This window comes from Condylura cristata, unplaced genomic scaffold (assembly GCF_000260355.1).
Source record: "Condylura cristata isolate star-nosed mole 26May11 unplaced genomic scaffold, ConCri1.0 scaffold00020, whole genome shotgun sequence".
NCBI classification, from domain to species: Eukaryota; Metazoa; Chordata; class Mammalia; order Eulipotyphla; family Talpidae; genus Condylura; species Condylura cristata.
The window spans coordinates 31,389,194-31,405,974 of NW_004567121.1; the positions used below are offsets into that span (position 1 = coordinate 31,389,194).

The 16,781-nt window shown below is 55.2% G+C and overlaps 1 protein-coding gene across 1 annotated transcript in view; it reads left to right on the forward strand.

Annotated features, from left to right (window-relative positions):
- Positions 1–6,778, forward strand: part of HS1BP3 (HCLS1 binding protein 3) — a 32,793-nt gene extending 26,015 nt beyond the window's left edge. The window contains exons 7-9 of the mRNA XM_012727357.1: positions 807–952; positions 2,115–2,250; positions 4,809–6,778. Of these exons, the coding sequence (XP_012582811.1) occupies positions 807–952; positions 2,115–2,250; positions 4,809–5,064 (538 nt within the window). The 3' untranslated portion in view covers positions 5,065–6,778. The remainder of the gene's footprint in view (positions 1–806; positions 953–2,114; positions 2,251–4,808) is intronic.
- Positions 6,779–16,781: the final 10,003 nt, after the last annotated feature.

The window sequence follows — 16,781 nt, forward strand, 5'->3', positions numbered from 1 at the left end:
CTCCTGGGTGCGGCGTTCACGCTCCTTCCCCGGGGTGCGCCCAGGGTCTCACAGCTTCCTCCCATCTCCACACCAAGCCTGAGCTCCCACCGGGCTTCCAAATCAGGCCGTGGGAACGGTCCCCTCTGCGAGTCCTGCCTCCGTCCCCCAGGGCCGTCCGCCGCTATTTTTATCGGCTGCTGGTCAGGCAGTGTGAGCAGCACCCGCCTCCTGGGCACGGCTGGGCACGGCTTCCCGCAGCCCAGTGGGCCGGTTCCAGTGGAACTGCCCCCCGGCAGAAAATCCCGGCACAGCGGAAGTCCCTTGCCAGTAAAATGCAAACTTCTTATTTCAGGAACCTGAAAATGACTAAGTTAGGCACCACGGTCGGCCCTGGATCACCTTGTGGTCACAGCCAAGTGTGCTCATTCACCGACAGGTGGAAGACCTTCCAGGGCGGGGGCGGGTCTGCCCCCCCAGCTCCAGGGTGTTAGTGTGTGCGCCCCAGAACCAGGAAACAAGGTGCCCGAGAAACTGCCCCCTCCTGGTTTCCTGTGGCAGTGAGGCCAGCAGACCTCTGCCTGGCGGGAATGAGACAGCGGCCCTGGGGCTGCTGGGGCTCTCCTGCCAGAGGGGCTTCCCAGAGAGGAATGGAAATGTTCTCCAGAACCGTGAGGCTATACCACTCTGGGGGGGGGGCTTGTGGGGGAAAGTGGGTCCTTCTCAGCACAGGCTCCTGCCCGCTCCGGGCCTCCGTGGATCTCCTGGGCCCGCCCATGGGGCGCTCGTGAGGAGTCTAACCCTGCACTTCATCTGCAACCCTCCAGCTCCAAGAAGCCCAAGAAACTCCCCGAAGCGGCCCCGAAGGCCAAGCCCTCACCCCGGCTCACCATCTTTGATGAAGAGGAGGACCCGGACGAGGCCCTGTTTGGCCCGAGCAGGAAGCTGGCCCCCCAGGGCCCTGCGGGGGACTGTAAGTAGCGCCCCGGATGTCCGTTGCCCCATCTCAGTGTTCAGCCTGGTGATCGCTGACCTCTGTGGGTCTTGGCCCCCCTCGCCCCAGGTGAGCAGACTGGGATTCTGCCCTTCGTCTGCTTCAAGTCATCCGGGTTTGGCTGGTGGAAATTTTCAGCTGGGGAAGGCCCGTCTGCACCTGTGCCCCGCAGCCTGGCACAGTCCGGGCTGTGTGTTTATTCTAGCCAGGCCCTGCAGAGGAGAGCGGTTTCCTTTTTGCTTTGAGAAGTGTGGGGTGTGACTGGTGCGGACGTGCGCGTGCTACGGCTGCAGCGGAGGCGGGCGCAGGTGGCGCCGCTGGCCTGCGCGACTGTGACCTGTGGGGTTGGGCTGAGCCAGGCTCCGTCGGCCCTGGCAGAGGGCCCGGTGCAGAGCTGGAAGGGAGAGTGAGCGGCCTCGCCTGGGGCCTCAGCTTCCCTCACCCCCGGTAGGGCACTGCTGTCACCCCTTATTCCACCACCATTTGGTGAGCACCACCCGGGGCTGGGCTCCCTGCAGGCCACACGTGCCGGGCCCACGGCTCATGGAGACAGTCCCGGCCCCAGGCCTCCCAGGAGGCCAGGCCACGGGACAGTGGGGGACAGCGGGGGGACAGCCTGAGTCTGGAAGGGACCCTGGGGAACGTCAGGCAACAGGGGAGACTTCCGGGGGTGGGGCCGGGTGGGCACAGTTCTCCGGAGAGGGTGGGGAGTAGCCCAGGCTCCCTGCCACGCCTCCAGTGTCCGCTCACCTCTGCAGCGTGGCAGGCGGCAGCGCCAGGCTGGTGGTGGCCCTTGGTCAGTGCTTGCTGAGAGACCCGAGGCTGAGCTAGGGATACGGTGCCCGGGGCGTGCGGAGCCTGGCACAGGAGCTGCAGGGGCCGTTTCCGCCTCCAGCAGGGGAGGAGCAAGGACTGACCCGGGAGTAGAGCCCTCGGCCCCTGGTCTCGCACTACGGGGCGTGGGCGGCGTGCCCAGCCGATGGCGCCAGTCCCTGCCATCCTCCCACTGCCGCTCCTCCAGCTCCCCTGCCTCCGGCTGGGCCCCCGCCCACTCTCGCGGCCCGGCCGGTCGGTCCCCACACACTCGGCAGCTGACACGGGCAGGACGCCCCTGACCACTCTGCTGCCCCCTTCTCTGCAGCCCTGAAGTTGTTTGATGATCCTGACCTCGGTGGGGCCGTCCTCCTGGGTGACCCCCTGCTGCTGCCAGCGACCCCAGAGGGTGGACGGCCCTCCTCCCTCCTGGACCGCAGGGACACTGCCGGGGAGCTGCTCAGGTACCCCCTCCCCCCGCAGTCTTCGCCAGCTGGGAGTGGCCTGGCAGGGCCAGGCACCGTCCCAGTGGGGCCTTTTGGGCAGGGGCGTCCTGCCATCAGCGGCCGGGGCCGTGGGTGGGAGCTGCCAGGGGGCGGCCATTCAGGGTGGCCGTGGAGCCAGCGGCCCCGAGCAGCCCGCAGGGGCCAGCCGAGGGTGCTGCACGCCCGTAAGTCTGTCCCTTTCACACTTGCCCTCTGGTAGCTGAGGAAAGGTAGAAGTCATGGCTGCAAAAGCCAGTGTCACTGGCATCACCAGGCTTGGGAACAAACGAAAGACTCCTGTAGCACGCAGCTGCCTCGACCTGCGGGCTGGCTCTGCCGATGGACTCAGATGAGCCACTGGCCAGGCCTTGGAGAGCCGGCCTGGGGCCGAGCACGCTGGGCTCCTCAGACGTCTAGAATCCTCGCATAGCAGGTGCATTTACCTCCCTGGCGGGGGGCCGCCCATGCGCCGCCCTCCTGTGCTGCTTGGCGCTGTCTGTGTCCGCCTCGCCCCCACCCCAGTCCTGGGGGCAGCTGCACACGTGCCATCTGCAGGAAGCTGAGCTGTCTCCCCGGACAGAGGTGGCGCCAGGGCTGGGCTCCCAGGCCGCCCTCTGCACACGCCCCGCAGCCACCGGCCCCAGCCCTGCTCCGGCCCAGTCGCAGCCGCAATTCCTGGTTTACATCTCCCGAGGCCCCGGCACCTACTCACTCCCTCCCCGCACCCTAGTGCGGGGCATCCTGGCAGGCTGGGGGAAGCTGGCATTATTGTCCTGGCATTAGTGGGAAACTGAGGCCCAGGGAAGCGAACGCTGGAGGCAGCCCCTGTGAGAATGTCCCCCGGCCAAGGGCCTCCGTGGCTCCTGGACCCAGTCCCAGTGGGGCAGTTCCAGGGGGTCCATCAGCCGGCACTCTCCGGCCATGTCTACAGAACGGGGTGTGCGAAGGTGCGGCCTTCGAGCGGGCTCTGTACCGGACCCTGCCAGCTTTCAGTCTGCCGGCCGGCTGACGTGGCTCGCGCTCTGGGAGACCGCCAGGCAAGGTTTCTCCGCCACCTGGCCCCAGAGCCTTCCTTGGGGAGGCACTGACCAGGGAAGGAGGTGGCTTCTTGCGAGCAGGACCATACTCGATTCCCCCTCACGTCTGCTCTGTCTCCAGGCTTCCTTTCCACTCCACGCAACTGGGCTTCTGCAGTGAAATGGCCCTCGTAGTCATTCGCTCATTCGCCCCTGCATCCAGTCCCTGCTGCTTCCCAGTCCCTTTCACCCATCAGCCCTCCCAGGCCGGGGGGGCGAGGAGGGGGGTGCCTGTTAGGGCGCCTCCAGATTTAGTCCTGAGCCAGCCCCGTCCTCCACAGGAACCCGGGAGGAAGAGCTGGGCTGAAGGCTTCAGGCTCTGTCCAGGCTCTCAGTGGCTGAGCTCACACCAGCGAGGCCTGCAAGAAAGAGGAAGTAGACTTTGCACTGGTGGGAATACCTTGCTGCAACTTAGGACCCCATTAAAGCAGGGTACTTGGGCAGGGTGTCATGTGGCACCACTGCCCCTACCTGGCTGGTCCCCACCTCCCATCTCAGGGCAGACCCAGCTCTGAGGTTCTCCGTGAGCCACGCCTCACCACACAGTGCACATCCCGGTCCTGGCACACACTCAGCGTTGCTTCAGTGCCCTAAGCAACCCCGTTTATGGACAACCCAGTCCCTCTAAGCTTGCCCCAGGCACCCAGGCTCCACCTGCACAGATGCAGGTGGTGAAGCACCCACCTCAGGGCAAGAGAGAGAGAGAGCTGCGACCCGGAGGTAGGGGAGCACACGAGAGCCAGGCGCCCACGGCCCTGCAGGCAGCTGGAATTGAGTTCCCACAGCGAGAGCTGGGCCAGAGCCCCGCAGGCAGAGGGGAGAGCTGGCTGTGGCTGCCTTTCCCTTTCTTTCCTGCTACCTGGCACCGGGCCCGATGACCAGCTCACTGCTTCAGCCGCACCCACTGCTGGGCCTGGCGGAGGCCGGGCCTCGGGACACTCCATGTAGTGTGCTGTGGCCCAGACAGGGACGCTGTCATTCTGTCTCAGGGGTGCAGCCTGCACGAGAGCACAGCGCTGAACCAGACACCTGGTTCTCACGCAGGCCCGGCCCCGCTGTCATCTCACCCAGGCCTCTGGCGGAGTTCAGCCCCCTCCCCAAAGGCCTATCTAGGGATAAAAACAAGATAACGTGTCCAACTGGAAGCCTCGAATCTGGTCACTGTCGCGTTGTTTCCTGAGGGTTTGCAGGAAAGGTCGCCTGGAGAGGCCAGTGTGTCTAGGCGGGCCGCCTGCAAAACGGCTCTTTGGAGGCTGCTCAGCCGTGAGCTCCGGCCCTGCTGAGCGGGGGGTGCAGGGGAGGACAGTCCTGCCCTTCAGCTGATGGAAGGGACAGGTTGGGGCCGTCTAGGATGAGAGCGGAGGCCGAAACCCGGCCCAGTGCCCAAATGGGGGTGCCGCTGCCTGGGGCCTTGTTCCTTTTGCAGGAATTTGTGCTCAGGGCTTCTCATCTGTTTCCTAGAGTTGAAGAGGACTTGGAGCAGATTCTGAACCTGGGGTCTGAGTCCCAGCTCCGGCCCAAGCCCCAGCCCAGGTCCAAGCCGCCCGTGGCCGCTAAGCCAGCGCTTCCCAGCAAGCCCATGCCCCCGCCCAGGGCGGCTCCCGCCAAAGCTGTGGCCAAGCAGCAGCAGCAGATCCAAGCCATGGACGAGGTGGACATCTTGCAGTACATCCGGGACCATGACACGCCCGACCAGGCAGCCCCCAGCCTCTTCTGACCCCCACCTTCGCTCTGGGGGTGTGAGAGGGTGGAAGCCCCCAGATCCTAGGACCCTGTACTGCCACGTTGCTTTTTCTCGTGGCCTGTGGGGTCAGGGGTCCCTGCAAGGTGCGGAGACCAAGGTCCCCATCGGAATTGGAGCCCAAATTATCTCAGCCACATGGATGCGGAGGGGAGTACTGATGGGGAGGCGCAGCCAACCCGGAGCCAGCCCCGGGATGGAGTTGGGGCCCACCCGTGCGCACGGCTCTGCCCGCCCCCCAACACAGGAAGGGAGTTAGCTGACCCTGGTGCAGGGACTCCCTTTGTCGAGCTTCTCGGGAGTCTCTGGCAGCAGAGCCCCTGGGGCCTGCAAGCTCCCGGACGGCCTGCAGAGCAGCGATGCCTGGCTGGGGCGGGGTCCTTGAGCCACCGATCGCTACCTGAGCAGGGTGCTTACCCAGCTCTCCCCTGGTGGGCACAGAGGGCTGGCATGCCCAGGTCTGCCTCGCTGCTCCGGGAGGCCTGGTCGCCATGTGCTTGGGGCTTCCGGTCTCAGGACCCACGGCCCCTGGCAGCTCCGCGCAGAGAGCGTCACGCGTCCAGCAGCTCTGCAGGCCAGGCCCCTCGGGTGAGGCCGTGTGCCCTCCAGTGCCACCTGTCCCGTGTGGGCACCCTCCCTGTCCTCCAGGGCTGCCGTGCTCGCGTCCCTTCCCCAGTGGGCACCTCAGGGAGGAGCCCTGTGCCTTAGCCACCCCGGGGTGGCCCGGGGAGCGGTGCTCAGGGTCGCTTCGGTGACGATGTTATTGGAGCAGAGACTGTCCGCTGTATTCTGCACACTCAGAGCCAGTTTTTAATGAAACACTATTGTTTTTAACGACATATAACCACGTTGCCCCTTGACTCATCCTCCTTGATGGAGGCGTTGGAAGGGGGTTTGCTGGGGAATAGGGCCCCAGACCCTCTCCTAATTGTGGCCTGTTACAGCCGCCCCGAGGGAGCCCTCCTCAGCCAAGGGCTGCTTGCTGCTGGCGGGGGCCGTGAGCCCCTCTGCCTGCCCGTGCTGGGTGCTGTGGGACAGTCGCGTGAGCTGGTCTCCTCCGCCCAGGCCCTCACCAGCCCCTGGTCAGCTGTCCAGCCCTGGCAGGCCCCTCCTCTGTGCCAGAGTGAGAGGAGACAGGTGGTTCTTCTCTCTGCCTTACCCAGGGCCCCCTTGCCAGGGCTCTGAGCTGACTGCGCAGCCTCAGCCCAGCACCTGTGCCCACTTCTCTCCCACCCCCACCCCCAATCCCTGTCCTGCAACTAGAAGCAGACTCCTGCCCAGTACAGCGCTGCACCCTGCGGGCTGCAGGAGGGCCTGGAAGGAGGCGCGAGGGCACCGGCCAGCTCCGGGCCCCTCCCTGTTCTCTCTGCCCCTGCCAGCTCCCCGCCCCCCCCCCCAGCATGTGACACAGGAACCCGGGGCCCCTCCAGGCCACCTGGGAGCCCTCCGCTCCCTGCCGGTTCCTGCTCAGCAGCCCGGCCCTCCAGGCCCTCCTGAGGACCCGCGCTTCCAGTCGGGTGCTGGAGCCACACGTCTGTGCCCTGCTGGCCCATCAGTGGTGCCCGTGTTCCAATAAAGGTGGCCAGTGACCCAGCCCAGCCTTTGCTGGTGGCATTCTTTTCGTGCCTGACAGGGCGCGGTGTGGTCGTCAACAGCGGTTTCCTCACGTGGAGCTGCCCTTGAAGCACCCAGGCTCCGCCACGTCTCTGCCAGCCAGGCTGCTGTTTGATGGGGTGGGCTAGGGCAAAGGGAGGGTTCCACTGGGTAGCTGGGGCACCGGGCCGTGGCCAGGCCCTGTGTGGGCCAGCGGCTCAGTAACCGCTGGGCTGTTTGGGGGGCCTTCTCTGGGCCCCCCATCTCCCTGGGGGAGAGGATGGAGTGGAAGCCAGTCTAGATGCCGTCTGGCACTGTGCCCCTGCAGTGCTGGCCCCCGGCAGAGTGTGGACAGCTCGGCCCGCTCCACTCCCCCGCAGGCCCCTTCTCAGGTGCAGCTCCATGCCTGGGGGCCAGGGGTCCCGATGCACAGGGGTCTGCAGGCTGGCAGCCGCTGGGGAAGGAGAAACCGGGGTCGCAGGGCACTCCCCCCACCCCCCACTTGGCCTGGAGTCTTGTAGCTAAGGTGGAAGAAGGGCCTCAGGTCTGAGCACAAGCAGTGGGCCGTGTGGAGAGGACCTGCGAGCCGGCGGCGGGGCTGGGAGGTCCCAGAGTAGGCACCGGTTGTCATTGGTAACAGCAATGTTTGTTTTGAGGCCCTGTGAGCATGTGGACAGGATGCACCGTCTGGCGGGGCCCCGCTCCCGCTCCCTTCCCTCACACTTCCTCCCAGGAAGCCAGGGCTCCAGCCGGTTCTCTGGGAAACCCCCATCCTAGCGCCCGCCATGGCCAGGACAGGGGGGCCGCTGGAGAGGGTCTCCCCTTAGCAGAGCGGGGGCCCCTCGACTCCGTGGAAGCGTCTGAACCGGGCCGGCCACCAGGTGCTCCGGGGGCGGCCCTGAGGCTCAGCACTTCACCAGATGCAGAATGGACAGTCAGGGCCCCAGGCCTTACTGCCCAGCTGCCACCTGGCAGGGCTCACACCCTCTGTGGTGACTTACACCCAGTGTTGGGCTCTGTTGTGTCTCCAGGATACCTGAGGCGGGAAGGTCTGTGCCCGCCCCAGCTCACCAGCTGTCCAGCTGAGTGTATTCTGGGCACGAGGGGCCGGAGCTATGGACGCGCCCTGGCGTGTGGCTGTGGTGGAGCGCAGGCACCTGGTGTGCCCGGGCTCCGGGGCTGCTGGCTGCCGGGAGCACCTGGGGGCCACACAGAGCCCCTTGAGCGGCTGAGCTTTCCGTGCCCAGAGTTGGGTGTGCCCCCTCCGGGCCAACTCAGATGGCTCCAAACTACCCAGTGGACCTTCGGCGCTCCCCCAGTGACCATGGGCCAGGGGAGGAGTCAGCCGTAGGCTCTGGGCATGGAAGGATCCAGGTTCCAGTCCAGCTCTGCTGTGACATCCCCAGCCCTCAAGGCCGCGTAAAGGGTCTTTCCCTGGGCTCTGATGAAGCAGGCAGTCGACCATCCTGTTTGTTCCCTTATGGAGTTCCTGTGGGCTGGTCACTCCAGTTCATGACCAGGGACCCCTGTCTAGGCAAGCTGGGCACTACAATGAAGTGGTGAGCTCTTGGTGGGTAGCCAGGACTCTGTCAACTTCACTCAGCCTGAAATCATGCACATGGGCCCCAGGGGTGTGACAGGGTGGGTGAACACACCTGTTACTAATGCTCACCCTATTCCAGCGGACTCCTGGGCCCTGCTGCCCTGCCCTGGCCTCTGAGGAGAGCCACGGGGTTCTGTTCTTGGGTAATACTTGGATAGAGCTGCAGCTTCTGGAGCAGGGCTTCAAGGCCTGGCCAGCCCCCATCCTGAGAAGTAAGCTGGAGCGGGCAGCTCTAAGTCTGTGGGACGTGGCCGGTGTCCTCCCTCAAGCTCTGTGAGCACCTACCTGTCAGGAGTCCTACCTGTCAGCTCCACACCTGCATGAGGAGGGGACACCTCAGGCGGAAGCAGGAAGGGTGCTTCTGTTGGCTACCTGTGCGTGCCTACCTGGGTTCTCTCACTGACCGTTGTGCCGTTCATGTTGAAACCTCTGAATCAAAAGCTCCACTTCATATCCATAGTGAAACTCCAAATCTTGTCAAAAATGACTTTTAAGAGCAGCCTGGGCACCAAATGGAGGTTCAGCGGGCTCAGAGCTGCCGGGGCACCATCTAGTGTTCTGGAGGACGATGCAGCTAGGAAGGTCCCGATGGAGCCTGGGACGGCTCGTGGTCCCCACGGAGCTGGCTCCGGGCTGCCTCCTGCTGCCTCCACGCCTGTCTCCTACGGCAGTGGGACCTTTTGCTTCTCTTCCTCAGGTTGGAGTCTTCCTTTGACAACTCGCTCCTGACTTCACACCTATTCCTGTTTTTCCTCCTGGCTTAATAGCCACTTTGCTGACTTCCCCCAGAAGGGTGATTTTTTTTCCCCTTAGAAAGTAGAACACTGGCTTCTTGTCCATCCGTTCTCAAGAGCAAGGGAGAAGCTCATCTTGACTGGGAGCCTCCCGAGGGGCCGTGTTACACCCAGACTGTGGGGCTCCATCAGGCCTGGGCTGGTTGTTCAGAATGGGAGCCCAGCCTCTCAGACCATAAAATGTTGGCCGTGGGAACAGAACACACGGCCGCCCCTTGGGGAAATGTTCAGCAGTTAAAAAGCTGAACATAAACTTAACAAACTAGCCAGCAATACCCCGGGGGAAAGGGAAGTAGATGTTCAGAGCAGCCTGATTCAGCTTAGCCAGGATGTGAGACAACCCCAAGGCCTCCCAGCTGGTGAATGGATGAACACGAGGGGGGGGGGGGGAGCTGCTCGATGGAATATTAGGTGGGAATGAAAAGGAACAAAGTTCAGATCCCACTGCCATGTGGATCCACCTCAGAAATGTCAGACTCAAGTGATAGAAGTCAGTCTCCAAAGACCACTTGCATGTGATTCTATTTATGTGAAATTTCCAGAAGGACCTGACTGGTGGTTGCCTGGAGGGCAAAGCAAATAGTGATTGGGAGTCTTTGGAGTGAATCGTCTTTGGGGGAACGTTCTAACATTGTTTTCTTGTAATGGTTGCACAATTCTACACATTTACTGAAATAATGGAATTGCACACCTACATGGGTGAGTTTTAAATTAAATTATAAAACTTTTGAAATTAATGACTGAAAAATGAAACAAACTGATCCAAGAGAAGCAGAAAACAGTGGGCTAATGTCTGACACTCTGCCTCCTAGCTGTTTAACCCTGGGTCAGTTACCTACTGTCTCTCTGCCTCAGTTTCTCGACCTTATAGATGGTATAGTGATTGTACTCCTTCACTGGGGTGGTTATAAGGAGAATCTTTATAACATTCTTCGTTCAGGCCTGGTTATAGAACACATTGCATGTGAATAAATAAAATTCAGTAGCTTTCACACCGTGTTACTTGCAGCAGCTGGCCACAGAAGCAGAGCGTTAGCACACAGCCAGATTGAGAGGATATGACAGGTCCACACCACAGAGCATGATGTAGCTATAAGAAGGGGTAAAATGCAGCCATCGTCAACAAAATAGAGGGAGCATGAGAGGATTGTATGTAGCAAGGCAAGTCAGAATGATAAAAAAAATGACATTTACATAGCAGAAAATTCAACAAAATGACACACTTTTAAAAATCAGTAAATACCAAGACAGCTCTGGGGTTAGGAGGGAGGAGAGGGAAAGGCCAAAGTGATATAAGGGATGGCGGTGAGGAAAATAAAATAATATTAAAAAATAAAACTAGTTAAAATTTTTCATCAGTTAAGATTTGGTGACTAGGAAAGATCATGGCTAAAGAAATGGTTATTAATATCCTGAGGAGTTATTTCACGTATGATTAATGATTTAACCATTTCAGTCATTTGAAAACAAGAACTTCAGTTCTCTCTAAAGCTTACATTTTTAACTTGCTAAATATTCTAAATAAAAGCAGGTGTTCGTAAGTAAAATTCACTTGTTTATTGGTCTTTAAAGAATTCTAGGATGTAAGTGCTCCCTGCCTTCATTTCTGGCTGGGACAGAGGCTGCTGCACTTGCTTGATGAGGTGAGACTGGAAGCTGTGCTATTTCTCATCAGATGCTCAACCTCTCTGGCTGAAGCTGCCCAGCTACCGAGCGGGGGACACCTGCTTCTTGTGGGAGATGTCACTTGCCTGTGTGGGGTCCACAGAGGGGCCCTGACACTGAGGGCTATAGGAAAGGTGATAGATGGAATGTGCTGGAAGCCAGCCACTGGAAGTGACATCATTCTGATGTGACTACTAATAACCCCAGCAGGCTCAGCCCAGGACACGCACACTCCAGACAACCATACGCGTTCCTGGCACCATGGAGCTGAAATAAACACATGGCTTTCCTCTAGGCCCCTGACCCTTTGTTCAGAGCAACTGGCTGGGCGGAGCTGGGAAGGGCAGGTCAAAGGGAGAGAGGTCACTGCCTCTCTGGCAGGCCTGTGGCTCTGGGACTGTGGGGAGGGCTGGGAGGTGCCTGAGCAGTGAGCCCCTTCTGCTCTCCACGTTAGGCCACGTTGGGCCTCTCCATCTTCCTCATCTCCTCATTTCCTCTGTCCACGCTATGGTGGTGGTAGGGGGTAGGCTGCAATTTCCCTCAGAAAGAAACCAGTCCACAAAGACTTATATGCAAATATTTATAGCAACATTTGTCCTAACACCACTACCACCAGCAGCCCCAAACCAGAGGAACAGCTCAACTACCCACCAACTGGCCAAGGAATGAACAAGCCGAGGCACGTTCAACGGTGGAATACTCAGCAAGGAAGGACCTTAAGACCTAAATGAAAGCCAACCCCCAAGTACATGACATTCTAGAAAAGGCAAGTCCATAGGGACTTAGTTCACTGATAGTCACGTCGGTTTCTGTGAACGTTAACATGCTCATGTTTTTCTAATTATTTTCAAGTTAATTTTGAAAATGGTCCTTTCATGCAGATTTCACATACACATCATATTCTCTTATAAATTTAAGAATTTTCTTCGTATTTGTGATTACAGTCCAGTTTTCACTTCTAGGATTTTTTTTTTAATATTTATTTGTTCATACAGAACTGGGGTACAGGCCAGAGGCTCAGGGGCAGTGAGAGGCTTCACCAGAGACAGAGTGGGGAACAGAACAGGCAGATCTACGAAGTACATGAGCAGTGGGTGGGTCAGGAGAGGTCTGCCATGCCATGTGGTCACCTCTGGGGCAGGGGGAATCGAACTCATGTGAAAGTGGCTTCAGCTTCTCAGTGCTGTGCTCTAACTGCTGCGCCACCAGGGAGGGCCACTAGGATTTTTTTTTTTTTTTTTTTTGGTTATATCTGGCAGGAATTTATTGTTCATCTCTTTAAATACCCAGCTCTTGATTTTATAATTCTATTCTGCTACTCTTTTATTTAATTAATGAATTTCCTTTTTGACTGTACTAGCCAAGTAGTCTTTTAGCTTTTTTTGTTCTGTTTTTATGTACTTTTCTTTTTGATGTTAATTTTAAAAACTTAAGGCAACAAGATTTCCAAGCACAGTTTTGACCATCCTGTAGATTTTATCATGGAGCATTCTCCCTTTTAGTAATTTTCAAAAAGTCAAATTTGTGCTTTTTATTTCCTGCTTAAAACTGAAAAGACATTTCATTTGTTTTTATTTTTTGAAGGTGGTAACATTGGTTCACAACACTTTACGGCCAGTAGCCAACACCTCAGATGTATCGCCACGCCACACCCTCCACCAAACTCTGCCGTGTGCTGTTTGTGCTTTTGTCCCTAATGTTTTGTCACTATTACTATTATCCCTTTGAAGTCCATGATAGTCTGAGGATGGGCTTCTGTATGACTTCCACATCCTGCAATTAAAAAAAAACTTTCTTAAAGCATAGTATATAACCAGTGTATATAAATGCTCAGTGAATAGCTTAAAATAAATATATATCCTGCTGGTATGTGTGTGTATACATATTTGTGGTAAATAAATACACACATCATTTTTAAATTATTAATCATGTTTCTCAGAATTCTGTATCCTTAGTCGTCCTGGGTCCGCTCGGCCCCTCATGCGGAGAGCGAATGGTAAGTGAGGTAATCTCTGTTTAGTACACCGCTGTTGAGATGGCTTTGCCCAGTTCTCCTAGGAATCCTTTGGTGCCAGTCCTGTCGGAGGTGCCCAGCAGTGTGGTCTGGTCTCGGAGATGATAAGGGTTCCCGTGAAGACATGACGTCACACATTACTCAGCTCCTCTGGCTCTGGGTTTATGCTCCTTTTTAATGGCTCACGTCATTTTCTTTCCAGAGGTGCCTGGCTGTCAGGACATTAGGGTGGATGCTTATAAGATTGTCCCCCAGCTGAGAGGGATGGCAGCAGAAGGTCCTGCCCACAAGCAAGGGTTCCCTGCCAGGTCAACACACGCTGCCTGCATGGAGCCAGGTGCCCTGGAACACCTGTTTCTTGAATGGCCAGCATTTCTCTCTGGACCCCTGCCAATCAGGTCAGCAAAATGGGTGATTTGTTTTTCCTGTGGCCAAGCAAGCCAGATATAACTTCTCATCAAACCTGACTGCTTAGTGATCTGAAAAACAGGTGCTTTTGACTTCAGCATTTATGAGTTTCATTCCTCCTCCACTACCCCCTTTGCGCTCAGAACGTGGAGTACCAGGTGGAGGGACGTTTCCTGATTGACTGAGGGAATGTGAATGAGGCACATGGAACCCTTCAGAAAGCTCTTAATTTGAAGTCTGGGAAGGCAACTGGATGCAGAGGACAGAGCTGGGGACTGAAAGATGTGAGAAAGGCTGATAAGTGCTTTCCCTGGGACAGCAGAGCAAGCTCGGGGGAGGAGCCAGACACCATGGGGAACCTGGGCCAATGAACCAATGAGAATTGGGGAAATGCTTGGTAAAAAACTGGCCCTCCCTGGTGGCACAGCGGGTTAAGGCACAACCCTAAGTAGCTAAAGCCACTTCCACAGAGTTCAATCCGCCGCCCCCGCCCCCTGCCCTGGAGTTGACCACGTGGCAAGGCAGACCTCTCCTGACCCACCCGCTGCTCCCCACAGCAGTGTACTTCTTCATTCTGCCTGTTCTGCTCCCCACTCTGTCTCTGGTGAATCCTCTCACTGCCCCTGCACCTCTGGCCTGTACCCCAGCTCTACATGCAAATAAATAAATCTTAAAAAAAAAAAAAAAAAAAAAAAAAAAACTGAGGATTACCCCCGAGCTAGGGATGAGACAAGCTGTCTACTTTCACTACTTCCTTTCAACATTGTATTAGAAATTCTAACTGAAGTATTGGGCCAGAAAAAGAAATAAAGAGCATCCAAATTGGAAAAGGAGTTGTAAAATATGCTTGTTTGCAGATGACAGGATCTTATACACAGAAAATTCTAAGAATCCACAAAAAACTACTATAGCTAATAAATGAAATTAGCCAAGTTTAGGACACAATCAGATGTATTGCTATCATAATCTGAAAAGGAAATGAAGGAAATAATCCATAGACAGTAGCATCAAGAACAATGAAAAATTTAAGAATGAATATAATCAAGGAAGACTTGTACACTGATAGTTATAAGTTTTGACTGAGAGAAATAGATAGAAAAAGAGTCAATGTTCATGAATTAGAAGACTTAATATTGTTTAGATGGCAAAACTACCCAAATTGGTCTACAGAGTCAATGCAATCCCTATCAAAATTCGGACAATCTTATTTACAGAAATGGAAAAGCTAATCTTGAATTGATATGGAATTTCAAGGAACTCTCAATAGCTAAAGCAATTTTGAGAAACAAAATGATGTTGAAGGGCTCATACTTCCTGATTCTAACCTTAGTGCAAAGCTTCAATAATCAAAATGCAGTGGTAACAGGATGGACACAAAAATAAATGGAATAAAGTGAGAATCCGAATAGAAACTCATAGATATAAAAATAGATATGGTCAATTGATTTTGACAAGATTATCAAGACCATTCAATGGAGAAAAAATCCTATTATAAGTGCTACTACAGGAGCTATCCACATGCAAATGAATAAAGTTGGACCCCACCTCACAGCATGCACAAAAACTAACTAAAAATGAACCAAAGACCTAAATATAGAGCTGAATCCTTAAAACTATTAGAAGAGGAAGGACAAAAAACACACATGGTTAAGTCTTCATGACTTTGGGTTTGGCCAATGGATCCCTAGATAGGCTACCAAGAGCAGAAGTAAATAGGAATAGTAAGTTGAACTTTCTCACCATCAAAAACTTGTGCTCCTAAGGCACTATTAAAGAGTGAAAAATCTACTTGGAAAAGGAAAGGCAATATTTTCACACCAGATCTCTGATAATGGTTTAGTATCCAAAATATGTAAAAAAAACTTTCACAACTCAACAATAAAATAAAACAAATATTTCTAAAATACTTGAACAGGCATTTCACTAAAGAAGACCTAAAGAAGATATGCAAAAGGCCAAGATGTACATGCAAACACGCTCATTATCATTAGTCAGGAAAATGTAAATTAGAACCATAACATGATGCCCCCGGGCTGGCTATATTAAAGTAAAGGAAGAACATCACAAGTTGGTATTACTTGGAGAAGTTGGAACCCAAATACATTGCTGGTAGGAGTATAAAATTGTCCCACAGCTGTGGAAAAGTTTGGTGGTTCCTCAAAAAGTCACACATACCATATGATCCAGCAATTTCACTCCAAGGAGAATACCCAGAAGAATTGAAAACAGGTGTTCAAAAAAATTTACCCAAGAATGTTCATAGTGGCCCCATTCCCAATAATTAAGAGATGGAAACAGCCCAAGTGTCCATCAATTGCTGAACGAATAAACAAAATGTGGTATAGCCACACAATGGAATATTACTTAGCCATGAAGCACATAAAGTATTATACTTCAGCCACAAGGTATCAACCCATGAAGTAATGCTACAACGTAGCTGTATAAATGCTACACCATACATGAACCTTGAAAACATTGAACCCAGCAAAAGAAGCTGGACACCAAAGGACATACCTTATATGACAGGATTTACAGGAGGCCCTGGAATAAGAGGAAGGAGATTAGCGGTTGCTGAGGAACAATCTTTCCTTTTGGGGTGATGAAATGTTCTAAAAATAGGCAGTGGTTGGACAACATTGAGAACATCCGAAACACCACTGGGTTGTACACTTTAAAATGGCTCAAGAGCCGTACCACAATGGGAAGGGGTAAGAGCCTGGAGAGGAAGGGCATCTCCTGCCAGGCCAAGAGGCCATAATCACTCAATGACTGACCTGACTGGGAGCAAGGCAGCCATTGGAGACCTGGGGGCGTGGCGTTGGTGAAGAGAAGGCGGCTTGTTCCTGCAGTTGACAATGAAATCCTGTGAGAGGCGAAGCTGCTGGGCTCGGGCCTCCCAGGTCTAAGAAGCCTGTGTGTTTGCGCACTTCCCGGGAACGATATGGGCTGCAACTTGTCTTTCTTGGCTGCTTCTAAACCGAAGACAGGCGCTCCCCTGGTTTGGCAAGAAACATCTGAAGCCGTTGCCAAGACATCTGTTTCATGTGCGTTGGCAACAAAAGGGATCCTGAGAGATAGACTCAGGCTTAGAATTGGGAACATCCATAATTCTTTCTCCCATGGGAGTTTAAACGGAAGCTCCTGAGCTCTAGTTTACAGAGAATCAGACCCAGGAGCCTGGGCTTGGAAAACCAGCATTTGAAAAGAGAAATGACAGGGGTTGGGGTGGGGGGAGGAGGGGCAGAGGGGGGAGGGAGCAGAGGGGATGGAGGATGGAGATGAGGAGTTGGGGCTAGAGACGGGAAAGCTGCAAACACAGCCAGGTGAGGAGTTGTTTCAATACAGCAAGGCTGATTATTTCCGCTCCCAGAATCTGCAAATCATTTAGAAGTTGGCACCTCCCGAGGGCAGGGGCCTTGGGGGCTGCCTTGGGGGCCCCCTTGGGAAGCAGGCTATTCCATCCCTACTGATTGCTGGCACCCTTAGGCCCAGGACCAGCCCACTGGGCATCAATGTCACTGTCTTCATTTAGGAAGGTGACATTTGTCTGAGGAGTTTACTCATCTGGAAAGTGGCGGAACTGGGGTTGGACTCCATGTCTGAGCTGTACTGAGAC